The 12911-nt window shown below is 44.1% G+C and overlaps 1 protein-coding gene and 1 pseudogene across 2 annotated transcripts in view; one reads left to right on the top strand and one right to left on the bottom strand.

Moving 5' to 3' along the window:
- LOC111143325 (protein argonaute-4) overlaps window positions 1-4107 on the bottom strand; it is a 39982-nt gene extending 35875 nt beyond the window's left edge. For both annotated transcript variants that reach the window (XM_022496987.1, XM_022496989.1), the window contains exon 1: window positions 4074-4107. In XM_022496987.1, the coding sequence (XP_022352695.1) occupies window positions 4074-4092 (19 nt within the window). In that variant the 5' untranslated portion in view covers window positions 4093-4107. The remainder of the gene's footprint in view (window positions 1-4073) is intronic.
- A 7086-nt stretch (window positions 4108-11193) lies between these two features.
- LOC111143644 lies at window positions 11194-11541 on the top strand (annotated as a pseudogene).
- The last annotated feature ends 1370 nt before the right edge of the window (window positions 11542-12911 follow it).

The following is a 12911-nucleotide window of genomic DNA, read 5'->3' as shown; positions in this document are numbered from 1 at the left end:
TGCTATCAAACATCACTGCATGCTACAGAGAAATCATTCGTGAAAAGAAGAGTCAATTGATGTGGGAAACTTCATCGTTGTCTCATTTTAAGAAGTTGCTGTAGCCACCTCAAACTTCAGCAACATTACCCTGATCTGTCAGCAGCCATCAACATCAAAGAAAGAGCCCCCGCCAGCAAAAAGATTATGACTCACTGAAAGCCCAGATGATGGTTAGCACTTTTTAGCAATAAAGGATTTTTACTTAAGGTATGTTCATTTTTTAGACATAATACTACTGCACACTGAGAATATAGTATCGTGTAAACCTAAGTTCTATATGTACTGAGAAACCAAAAAATTCACTGGGCTTGCTTTATTGTTGATATTTGCTTTATTGTAGTGGTGCAAACTGAACCCGCAATATCCCCAAGGTATGCCTATACCTGTCATCTTTGTAGCAGCTTCAGATAAAGACCAAAGAGAAACCAGTCATTCCTAAAACCCAAGAATTGACTATTATTTTTCACTTAAGCAAAAGTACATGATTTATACTAAAAATATGGTTGCTTGGAATTGAGTTCCACTTCTGGTATACAAGGGATCTACTCTGGGGGTGGTCAGACATTTAAAAACAAGGAAAGAGGTAAATAATAAATAATATCAGAGAGGACAGGCATACTGAATTAACCCAATTAAACCATATAGACAAGGTAGCCCTGCATAGTCGAAGGTACATTTAAACAATCATTGTATCATAAATCCAGCTTTATGATAGAAATTCAGAAACAGAAATGTGGAGCAAATGATAAGGCTTTGATTTTAAATTCTGACTAGAATTTAGGTTTCTTTTTTCTTTTTCTTTTTTAGATTTTATTTATTTGTTTGACAGAGAGAGACACAGCGAGAGAGGGAACACAAGCAGGGGGAGTGGGAGAGGGAGAAGCAGGCTTCCCACCGAGCAAGGAGCCTGATGCAGGGCTCAATCCCAGGACCCTGGGACCATGACCTAAGCTGAAGGCAGACGCTTAACGACTGAGCCGCACAGGTGCCCCTAGAATTTAGGTTCCCTAATTCCCAGCCCGGTGCTTATTCTTTCCCAATGTACTTCAGAGATATATAGATGCCTTAGGATTGTGAAGTATTTGATGCCAAAAGGACCGAGGCAAAGGAAATAAAAGAAGTGGGATTAATGGAGAAAGGTAAGTACTGTGTGCCGTTTCTTTGGTAGGAGAGAAAAGCTAGAAGGCAAGTGGTCATTTCTTTGAGTAAGTTTAGGAGATTTATTTAGAAAACTATGATCTAAAATTTTCCAAAGGCTGGTTTCTTTGAATTCAGCAAACTAGTTACAGGGAAATAAAGGACAATGGCTAAGGCAGAACCGAACTGTGTAGGTTTCAATCACGGTTTTACCAGTCCTAAACTGCATGACCTTGGGCCTGTTTCTTAGTCACTGTGTGCCTCAGTTTCCTCATCTATAAAAGATGGGAGGTGTGGTAATAATAGCATCTACTTCATAAAGCAATTGTCAGGATCCCATGAGATAACATACACATAAAGCTTAACACAGTGCCTCATAATAGTAAGTGCTCAATAAATGTTAGCTGTTGCGACTATACTTGCATACATGTTATAGTCAGTGCTCAAAAGTCCCTGTGCTTTATAATGGGCATATCTCCAAAAGTTGGTGAGAAAGTCAGAAAATTATATCTTCCGAAAAGGAAACAAATATTACTTTACACCAATTGGATGAAGTCAGTCTTAAATGAAGAAGAGGGCAACAGACTAGGGGTCAGATGACCCAGACTCATCTGCGTTTCACCACTCAGCCTTGAGATCTTGAAGAAGTCTCTTAAGCTCTCTGAATCTCTTTACTCATCTATAAAATGGGGCTGATGCTACCTTGCCTACCTCACAGAAGTTCAAATGAGTTAAGAGCTATGAAAGCACCTTCCAAACTGTTAAGCACTGTAAAAATAAAAGTTATCATTAATATAGCCAAAATAAATGGTAATCTGACTAACTATATTTCTAAGTTATTATAGTCAGAAACCAAAATGGGGTAAGAAGAGAACACAGCAAGACCAGGAATGCATCAGTGATTATTCAACTGAGGAGGGCACAAAGCACTAGACTGGTGTGCTTCAACAAAGCTGAAATGCTTCTCTAAGTTCTAAAACAGCCTGGATAAAATATCCCACAAGACTATCAACTCCCTTTGCTCCAATTCTATGCTCAGCAAGCAGCTTATTATTAACTGGGTTTCCAAGATACTGTGACACCTGAAAAGGGGTTTGCTAGACAGCAGAAAGAAAATATTCTAGTTAGCAGAAAAGATCTATGTGACATTTTGATTTATACATTCATGCCTTAAAACTGTGCTTAGTGAGAATTAATTTTCCACAATCCTGAGTGAACTAGGTCTTTAAATCTGCAAAAGCTAAAATCACCCCCCCCCCCCCAAAAAAAAGTCCCTAGGAGGTTCCTAACTACCAGGTTGATCTTTTCCATGACATTCAGATTGTATACACAGTTAGTTACATAGTCTCTTCCAGCAGCAGCTCATAAATGCAACAGTTGCTTCAATTATGGATTACTAACAGGGAGGGAAGAAGAAACATTTGTTGAATATCTACAATGCATTAGTTTCCACAATAAGACTCCTCATATGCATTATCTCATTTCATTCTCACAACAATCTTGCAGCACATAATTATTATTACCCTCATTTTACAGATGAGGAAATGAAAGTTCAAAGGAATTAAGTAATTTGCCCAAGGTTATACAACTATTAAATGACTAGCTTGGATCTGAACAGAAATCTGTTACATTCCTAAAGACATGATCATGCCTGTGGCTGGGGGACATAGCTGAAGTAACCCAGTATAATACTCAGATTCAGGTTTATCAAACAATATTAATATCACAAAGCCAATTTATTTTAAAAAGGCATATGGAAGTTGATTATGGGGGCCTTTAAAAAATACTTTAGGCAGCAAATTAAGGTGGGCTTTAATCATTCAGTTTTGTAAACGAGTTCTAAGTAAACAAACCTGCAGTTCCCAAACTCAAATGGTAAACTGAATTTTCTACATACTAAAAAAATGAAATGCTCTACAACTAAGTCCACTATGTAGATAAGGTTTGATATTAAAGTTAATTCTATCACAGCCTCTAAACCCTGCCCTACTTAGCCAAGGCATTAGAAACCTGTTGGGGTTTGAGGAGGGAGCACCAGCTTCCCAACCTGCAGAGCATTTGCTACAACCTGGAAAGGTTCCTCTGGCTTGGGCCGACTGGGAGAGATTAACAGAGGTCATTCATGAAGATGGGGAATTACAGTTTCCAAAGCACTTTCACCTTCATTTAATCCTCACAACCACCTAAAACCCAGTTAGAAGAGAACTCAGGGCATTAAAGCCTGTACTAGAATGGGCTCTCTAGTAACTTGCCTGTCACTAAGGCCACAGCCTCTGGGACTGTTGCACAGACTGACAGACGTATTTCCCGAGACTTCAGGGCCTTCGAGAAAGGGTGGGTACTTTGCCCCTTGGCCTTTGGGGGTCATGAGAAGTATTTGGGGGAAGCTCTTCTTCCTTATTTGAGGGCTTTGGACCTTCTACCAGTGCAAAGAAAAACCCGGGTGTGGCCCCATGCCAAGAATACCCCTGGTAGTAGGAGGGGGTCCTTCTCGGTCCAGTCCAGGCCAGGCCTCAGTTGAACACCCGGCCCAGATCATTTCTTCTGAGGCCCAAACTCGCCTGCCTCAACCCTGAAGCACAGACGACCTCCCCGAGGTTGAGTTAGGTCTCCCGTCTACTTGGGGCTGGGGGTCACCATCCTAGGCCTGCCTCCCTTAGACCTCAAGCGGTGCCTCATCTCTCCAGGCTGGAGCGCGGTCTCCGCCCCCCAAGGCCCAGGTCAGCTCCCTTCGCCTTGTGCTACGGGGAACGGATCCCCTTCCTCCCACGCCTGACGGCCCGAACACAGGTAAGCAAGGGCCGATGGGGGAGACCAGGAGCGACCCGCCCGCCCGCTCACCCGCCCACCAGTCCCCGGGCCGCAGCCAGCCCCGGCCCGAGCGCGCTCCTCACCCGGTCCCAGCGCCTCCATGGCGGCGGCGGGGGCCGCCTCGCCCCGGTCCCCGGTGCCTCCCGCTCCGGGCCCCGCCGCCGCCGCCGCCGCCGCCGCCGCCGCGTAACGCTTGATCTCCGGAATATTGGCGCTGGGGGTAGGGGCGCCGCGGAGACGCGGGCGCTGGGCAGGGGGCGGCGGCGGGGCCCGGCCCGGGGACAGGGACCCGGCTCCCGCGGCTCTTCCGGCCTCAGCGACAACAAAAACAATCCCCGCCGCCGCCGCCGCTGCCAGCGGGAGTGGGAGCCAGCGCGCGCACCCGCCGGGCGGGGACGGGACACGGGGCTCGCGCGGCCCAGGGTCCCGGCTTGCGGAGGGGGCGTGCGCGGCCCCGGGCGCCCGGTCTGCTGAGCCCGGCGGGGGGCGGGACGGGGTGGGGCGGGGGCGGGACGGGGTGGGGCGGGGGCGGGCGCGCGCCCGGAGGGGGTAGTGCCCCGAGGACGTGTCGGGTGCGCGCGCGCCTGTTCACACTGCCCTGTCGCCCAGGACAGTCAGCCAGGCAAAAGGCTGGGGGGGGGGGGGGGGGGGGCTTCGTGCAGTGGTCCCAAAGCCTCCAGGCAAACGGTACCCCGCAAAAGATCGGGATTCCAGACCCCGCTGATCCACAGACGCAGTTCGCTACTTCTGGCGGAGGAAAGTGCCCCGTGATTCACATCAGGCGCCTCTCCTTCTTCCTCCCACCTCAGATCCCTTCTTTCTCCTCTGTCCTCTTTCTCTACTGTCCTGGGACAGAGGACACCAGGGTCACCACAGACGCAGCCCTTTTCCCCCATTGCTTCACCCAAATCGTACACCCAGTTGTCCTTCCCTTCCCATGCAGCCTGAAAGCACCCGGGGAATGGACCCTGATGCATGAGACAGTCTCTTGCTAGTTCCACCACCACAAGCACCTCTAGTCCGAAAGTCACCAGGCACTTCAGAAGGGCAAGTCTTGCTTTCTCACATGACTTCCTCTTAGCAGCCAAGAGCCAAGGGAGCAACACCCAGTCCAAGACAGCATGGCCAGCCCAGTGACACCAGCACCTTTGGGGCTTTTAGCTGGCTGTTCGAGTTGGAGAGCATAGCACTACAGGCCAAGAAGCAAAATGAGGGAGCTTTTGTCCACCAGTTAAAAGGGTACAATATATGTGTTGTATTAGTTTGCTAGGGCTGCCATCACAAAGTGCCACAGACTGGCCTAAATAACAGAAATTACTTTTCCTGCAGTTCTGGAGGCTAGACGTCCAAGATCAAAGGTTGGTTTTTTTCTGAGATCTCTCTTTTTTGCTGGTAGATGGCCGTCTTCTCACTGTGTCTTCACATGATATTCCCTCTGTACATGTCTGTGTCAAAATGTCCTCTTCCTGTAGGGACACTAATCCTGCTGGACTAAGGCCCAATTTACAGACTTCTTTTTAAAGACTCTATCTTCAAATACAGTCACATTCTGAGATAGTGAGGGTAAGGATTCCAATATATGAATTTCATATGTTCAGCCTATAACATGTATAATGAGATATTCATCTGAGCATCAAGCCAGAGGGCCTGGTAATTTTTGCCTGTAATAATAAAAAAATCTTAGGGGCACTCCATGGCCAGGCATTGTATGATGGGTTTCACGTGTCATTTAATCTTTACAACTACTATAAAGTAGATGTTTTTAAGGAAACTGAAGCTCAGGGATGCTAAGGAAGTCAGACTCCGCATTATATGGTAATGCAGTGAAGGATGGGAAAATGGGAGTTCTAAATCCTGCGTTCTGGTTCTGGCTGCTTCTATCCCTGACTGGCTATGGAAGTGGGACTTTGAGGGACTAGATTCTATAGTGAGGGATACTGTATTCCAAATTCTTTCTATAGCACCATGCCACTTCTCTGTTAAACCACATATTAACGGGAAGCGGCAAGAGGGGACACGAGTTTGAAGAGGAGGAAGTACTCACAAAATGAACAGACCTGTTTGCAGCTAAGAGGATAAGAAAAACCAAATAGAAGTCAAGCTTTGAGTTAAACCTAGTAGCCACCTCCCTTCTCCTCTACTCCAGGCTAAATTCCTCCCATAGTTTAAACAGTACTAGTGGCTTCCAGCCCGAGTTGAGGCTGATTTTCCCTCTTGCACTTCCCAACAAATTTCCCCCATGTTCTATTTGGTACCCTGAGCAAACATGATAGTTTGTTTCCTGTACCTAAAACAGCCTCAGAAACCTGAGTATGAAATGTAATTACCCTGTACTTTCAGTCGGGACTGCAATAGTTCAATCCCTTCTCTCGCACCCCATCATTCCTGACCACTCTGATCTACATTCTTCTTCCCAAACTCACTCTAGCACCCACTGCCCCCTTCCCAAAGACCCTTCTGACTGAACCCTTCCAAACCAAAGTCCTATAGTAGTAAACTCCCCTAAGCCTTGGCCTGTTCAGCAAGCCCTCCCCCCACGTCCTGCTGTGGCAGAGTAGAAGCCATGCCCTAGAATACCACTTCCCCCTCAGCTCTCTCTGATGGTGGCTGCTCATTCTCCCGCACCCCACACATCTACAGGACAGGGTGGGGGCTGGGTAGAGAATTAGCCATATATTTGCCCCCATTGCCCCAAACCTTGAATTCTCATTCTCGTATTAAAACCACTTGCCATCTGGCCAAACCACCATAGGGCCTCCCTTGGTGGTATAATTACCTCAGCCTCTGGTCTTATGTCTCAGTCTAGGCTTAGCTCCCAATACGTTATAAATCCTTGAAGACAGGGCCTACACTTTATTCGGGTATTCAGGTTTGTGTGTCTGTTGCCTAATGCATTATGTGGCACCAAATGCCTACTCAGGGAAAATTACAGGACAAATGAATGAATGAATGAATGAGCAAATAATGTGCCAACAGTGGGAGCTAGAAACGGTCCAATGGAGGGGCCTAGGTGAAAAACTCTAGGTGAACTTCCAGCTTCTTCAGAGCACAGACTTTCAAATCAGATGATCCTTGGTTCAAATCTCAGTTCTATAGCATAATAGCTCCAAGTCCCTGGCACAAGTCCCTTCACCTACTGCTAAAGGAGTCAGTAAGGAGGAAGTTAAATCATATATGTGCATGTTCTTGTGTTTCTGACCCAATATATGTGCCCAATAGTCTCTAGTTTTCCTGCCTTCCCTCCTTCCCCCAGGCTAAGATCTGCTCCCCTGCCGCTGTCTTGCTGTCCTTTGAGAGACAGTGTACCCAAGATCTCAGCTCGGTCCAAGAGAGGGGAGCAGAACTGTCAGGGACTGAGCATGTTTTCACATCCTGTGTCTGAGCCACCTGAGGCCATCTGGGGTAAGAGCCAGAACATGCTCAGTCAAGGCTTATGAATGAAACTAAACCTCTCCAATATGTCAATGCTCCCCTGAGATCAGAAAGAGCCAGAGGGATCCTTGTTAGCAGACACTGTGCCAGAAGGCTGGGTTCCAGCCACCAGCACTGTTTGTGACACTCCAACCCTTGTCTGGGCCACTGGCTTCTGTTGATGTTTTGACTCCCCAGCCTCTCCTCATACTAACATTCTGCAAGTCTGGAGCTTAGAAGTCGGAGAGAAACTTCTTTGCAGTTGATCAGTTGGGCCAAGGGCTTTACTCTTTTTTAGCTTTTTTATTCATACAAAAATCTTAAGTGGCAGCTGAATTGGAGCCACTTGGCTGAGGAGGACAGGGACCTGCATTGGACACTACCAAACAAGACTAGCTTGCCAAGAGACACCACCTGGCATCCAAATGGAATTTCTGCCCACCTGCTCTTACTCTACTGGCAGCCTCGCTCTTTTGCATTTTTTAAATTGAGATAAAATTCACGTGTGATAAAATTCGTCATTTTAATGTGTAAAATTCGGTGGTTTTTAGTGTATTCACAAGTGCAATCATCACCACTATCCAATTCCAGCACATTTTCATCATCCAAAAAGAAACCCTGTACCTCAGCCCTTGGAAACCACTAACTTGCTTTCTGTCTCTATAGATTTGCCTATTCTGGACTTTTCATATAAATGGAATAACATAGTATGTGCTCTTGCATTTACCATAATATTTTCAAGGTTTATCCATGTTGTAACATGCATCAATACTTCATTGCTTTTTTTAAAAAATACGCTTCATGCTCAGCATGGAGCCCAATGCAGGCCTTGAACTCATGACCCTGAGATCAAGACCTGAGGTGAGATCAAGATTTGGATGCTTAATTGACTGAGCCACCCAGGTGCCTCACTACTCCATTGCCTTTTTTTTTTTTAGATTTTATTTATTTGACAGACAGAGATCACAAGTAGGCAGAGAGGCAGGCAGAGAGAGAGAGAGGGAAACAGGCTCCCTGCCGAGCAGAGAGCCCGATGCGGGGCTCGATCCCAGGACCCCGGGATCACGACCCGAGCCGAAGGCGGAGGCTTTAACCCACTGAGCCACCCAGGTGCCCCTACTCCATTGCTTTTAATGCTGAATAATATTCCATTGTATGTATACACCATATTTTGTTGATCTATTCATTAGTTGATGGACATTTGGGTTGTTTCCATTTTTTGGCCATAATAATGCTGCTGTGAACAACCATGTGCAAGTTTTTGTGTGGGTACACATAAGTTTTGTGTGGATATATAATTTTCCAATTCTTTTGGGTATAAACATAGGAGTAGAAATGCTCAGTTATATGGTAACTCTATGTTTAACTTTCTGACAAAATGTTTTCCACAGTGCCTACACTATTTTATATTCCCATCAGCAATATGTGAGGGCTCTAATATCTACACATTCTTGATGATATTTGTTATTTTCAGATTTTAAAAAATTATCCCTATCCTCATGAGTATGAGGTGGTATCTCATTGTATATTTGGTTTGCTGTTCCCTAAGGACGGTTGATGTTGAGCATCTATTTATGTACTTGTTGTCTATTTGTTTAACTTCTTTGGAGAAATGTTGATTCAACTCTTTGCTCTTTTTATTTTTTTAAAGATTTATTTATTTATTTATTTATTTGAGGTGGGGAAGAGGTGAGGGAAAGGGAGTGAAAGCCTTAAGCAGATTCTCCACTGAGTGTGGGGACTGACCCAGGGCTCAGTCCCAGGACTCTGAGATCATGACCAGAGCCAAAATCAAGAGCTGGACACTCAACTGACTGAGCCATCCAGGTGCCCCTGAAGCACAAAAGTTTTTAATTTCAACAGTCTGAATTTTCTCTGATTGCTTGTGCTTGTTATCATATCTCAGAAACCTAATCCAAAGTCATGAAGATCTATTCCTATGTTGTCTTTTAAGCATTCTATAGTTTTAGCTCTTACATTTAAGTCTTTGATCTATTTTGAGTTTGCTTTTGTATATGATGGGAGGTAGAGTTCAAATTCATTCTTTTTCATGTAGATACACAGTTTCTTTTTTTTTTTTTAAGATTTTATTAATTTATTCGACAGACAGAAATCACAAGCAGGCAGAGAGGTGGGCAGACGGGGCGGGGGTGGGGGGAGCAGGCTCACCGCTGAGCAGAGAGCCCTAAGCGGGGCTCGATCTCAGGTCCCTGGGACCATGACCTGAGCTGAAGGCAGAGGCCTTAACCCACTGATCCACCCAGGCGCCCCAGATACACAGTTTCTAAGCACCATTTGTTTAAGACTTCTTTCTCCTATGGTCTACAACCCTTGTCAAAATCGATCAACTGCCAATTGTAAGGGTTTATTTTTGGACTCTCAATTCTATTCAATCTTTGTCTTTTGTTATGCTAGTATCACACTGTCTTGATTACTATGGCTTTGTATCTTGGAAATCAGGTAGTGTCAGTCCTCCAACTTTGTTCTTTTTCAAGATTGTTTTGGCTCTTCTGGGTCTCTTACATTTCTAGATGAAATTTAGAATCAGCTTGTTCACATCTGCAAAAAAAAAAAAAAAAGGCAGTTGGAATTTTGATAGGGATTATGTTTAATCTGCAGATTAATTTGGAGATTGTTGCTATTTTGACAGTATTAAATATTACATTCTATAAACACAGGATATGTTTTCATTTCTTTAGGTCTTCTTTAATTTTTCTTAACAATTTTTCAGAGTGCAAATTTTATACTTCTTTGGTTAAATTTAAGCCTGAGGAGTGCCTGGGTGGCTCAGTCTGTTAAGCGTCTTCCTTCTGCTCAGGCCATGTTCTCAGGGTCCTGGGATCCAGCTCCACATCAGGCTCCCTGTTCGGCATGGAGTCTGCTTGTCCTCCTCTCTCTCTCTCTGCCCTTCTCCCTGCTCATGTTCTCTCTTTCTCTCAAATAAATAAAATCTTTTAAAAAAATTATTCCTGAGTATTTTGTTCTTTTTGGTACTATTATAAGTGGAATTGTCTTCTTAATTTCCTTTTTGGATTGTTCATTGCTAATATGTAGAAATGCAATTGATTTTTTATATTAGTCTTGCATCCACAACCTTCCTCTAGCAGTTAATTTTTATGTGTGTAGATTTTTTAGCATCTTCTATATATAAAATCATGTTATCTTCAAATAGAATAGTTCTTTCTCTTTTCTAATACGGATGCTTTTTCTTTTATATTCTTGCTTAATTGCCCTAAACCTCCAGTATGATGTCGAATAGAAGTGACCCTCTTTTTTTCTTTTTTTAAAGAAGTAGCCCTCTTTTATTTTTTATTTTTTTAAAGGATTTTATTTATCTATTTGATAGGCAGAAATCCCAAGTAGGCAGAGAGAGAGGGAGGAAGCAGGCTCCCCACCAAGCAGAGAGCCCGATGCGGGGCTTGATCCCAGGACCCTGAGATCATGACCTGAGCTGAAGGCAGAGGCTTTAACCCACTGAGCCACCCAGGCGCACCCAAGTAGCCCTCTTTTAACAAACTAATGGTTACCAGAGAGGGGGGGAATGGGGGATGGGGGAAATGGTGATGGGATTAAGGAGTACATTTGCTGGATAAGCACCAGGTGTTGTATGAAAGTGTGGAATCTGTGTATTGTACACCTAAAGCTAATATTATATCATATGTTAACCAACTGGAATTTTAATAAAAACTTTTAAAAAAGGGTTTTTTGTTTTTGTTTTTGTTTTTGGGTGGACTCAAGATGGAGGAATATATGTGAGAGCGAATTGTGGATGACTGTGGTGGGGTCTTTACCATGGATACCACAGTTGATGGTATCTTTCAACCACTCAAAGGTTTTCACAATTCTCCAGTGGGAGTAAACCACAGACTACAAGGGAGTTTCACAGCTATTAAAACCAGGGCTCCGCAGTTGAGAGGTAGCTTTGCAGTTTGTGGAGATTTATTTTTCATGACTGACTGCATTATGGTTCAAGTCGGAGGGAAAGATTCCTGGAACTCCATCACAAGTGTTGCCTTAACAGGAGCCATACTGGCAGCAAGAGATGGATCAGTGGCCATGGTTGGGTCAGCAGTAATGGGTGGCATTCTAGCTTTAATTATAGGACCTGGTATCTTGTTGATAAGATTTATCTCTGCATGATTTCCCAATGGTCCTCAGTTTGCTGAGGACCCCTCTCAGTTGCCTTCTGCCCAATTACCATCCTCACCTTTTGGAGACTATCGACAATATCAATAGGACTTCTTTCCCATGATTTCTTTAACAGAATGAGCTGTAGTTCAAGAAAGGATTTCAGAAGGTAAATTATGGTCTATTTTTAAAACCATAGGTGGGACAGCTATGGCCACATACGCTTTGAAGAGATGCTTAGGTCTTTTTTCTATTTAAAGGAACATGGTGGGGGCAGATGTTAAAAGATAATGCATTTATGTATTCACGCTTGGATTGCATTTGTGATAAAAATAAATGTCTAATATCTGTAAATGAAAAATAGTAAATGCTTAGAAGATGAAAGAGCAGAGGGCAAACAACAATGAAACATGACCATCATTTCCTTGGGGGATTCTCTGCCTGATATTACTATTCTGTCAGTGAAACAATAAAACAACTCCTGGAACTTAAATAAAAAAGAGTGACCCTTTTTTGTATTTTGTAAGCAGTCAGCTTTCTATGTATTCATGATCTAGAGCAAGGAATAGAGACACTTGGCAATTATATTTGATTTTGCCATCTTTACGAGATGGCATAGCTACTAAGGAGTGAGGTAGCTTCTAAGTTCATGAGGTTTGTTGTTGTTGGTTTTTTTTTTTTTTAAGATTTTATTTATTCAACAGAGAGAGACACAGTGAGAGAGGGAACAAAAGCAGGGGGAGTGGGAGAGGGAGAAGCAGGCTTCCCGCTGAGCAGAGAGCCCTATGCCAGGCTTGATCCCAGGACCCTGGGATCATGACCTGAGCCGAAGGCAGACACTTAATGACTGAGCCACCCAAGCGCCCCAGTGCATGCAGTTTTGACAAACAAATCAATTAATATGTTTGCTTTTACTTCCAGCCTTTGCTTCTACTACACTTTTTAACTGGGACAATTGATTTTTTTTTTCTCTCTTCTTCAAGCTGAAATAAAGGGAATGAATTAGGGAATGAGATAAATCTAGATTTGGATTCCAATTCTATAGTGTAATTCTCAAATTTCAGCTCTAGAGGCCACATGACATTTAATAAGTCACCTCATCTCTCTGAACTCAGCTTTCTCATCTGTGAAATGGGGATGACACCGTTTCCTAGGGTTATTGAGATGATCAAAGAAGATGATTAATGGAAAGCACCTAACACTGTGCCTGACACTTTAAGGGCTCAAAAAAATGCCCAATCCCTTTGACTTCCACCCCAGCCCAGAACAAGCCTTCTTTATCTATAGGTTGGGGGTGGGGAATAATTGATTTTAGAAAGACCTTTCTAATACCCAGACTTATCCAAAGTCTGGAAGGGTTTTCAGGAAGTAGTGAGCTCCAG

The sequence above is a fragment of the Enhydra lutris genome, unplaced genomic scaffold (assembly GCF_002288905.1).
Source record: "Enhydra lutris kenyoni isolate GAN:26980312 unplaced genomic scaffold, ASM228890v2 scaffoldscaffold9, whole genome shotgun sequence".
NCBI classification, from domain to species: domain Eukaryota; kingdom Metazoa; phylum Chordata; class Mammalia; order Carnivora; family Mustelidae; genus Enhydra; species Enhydra lutris.
The sequence above is the reverse complement of the archived record's forward strand: the minus strand, read 5'-3'. Positions and strand labels throughout refer to the sequence as shown.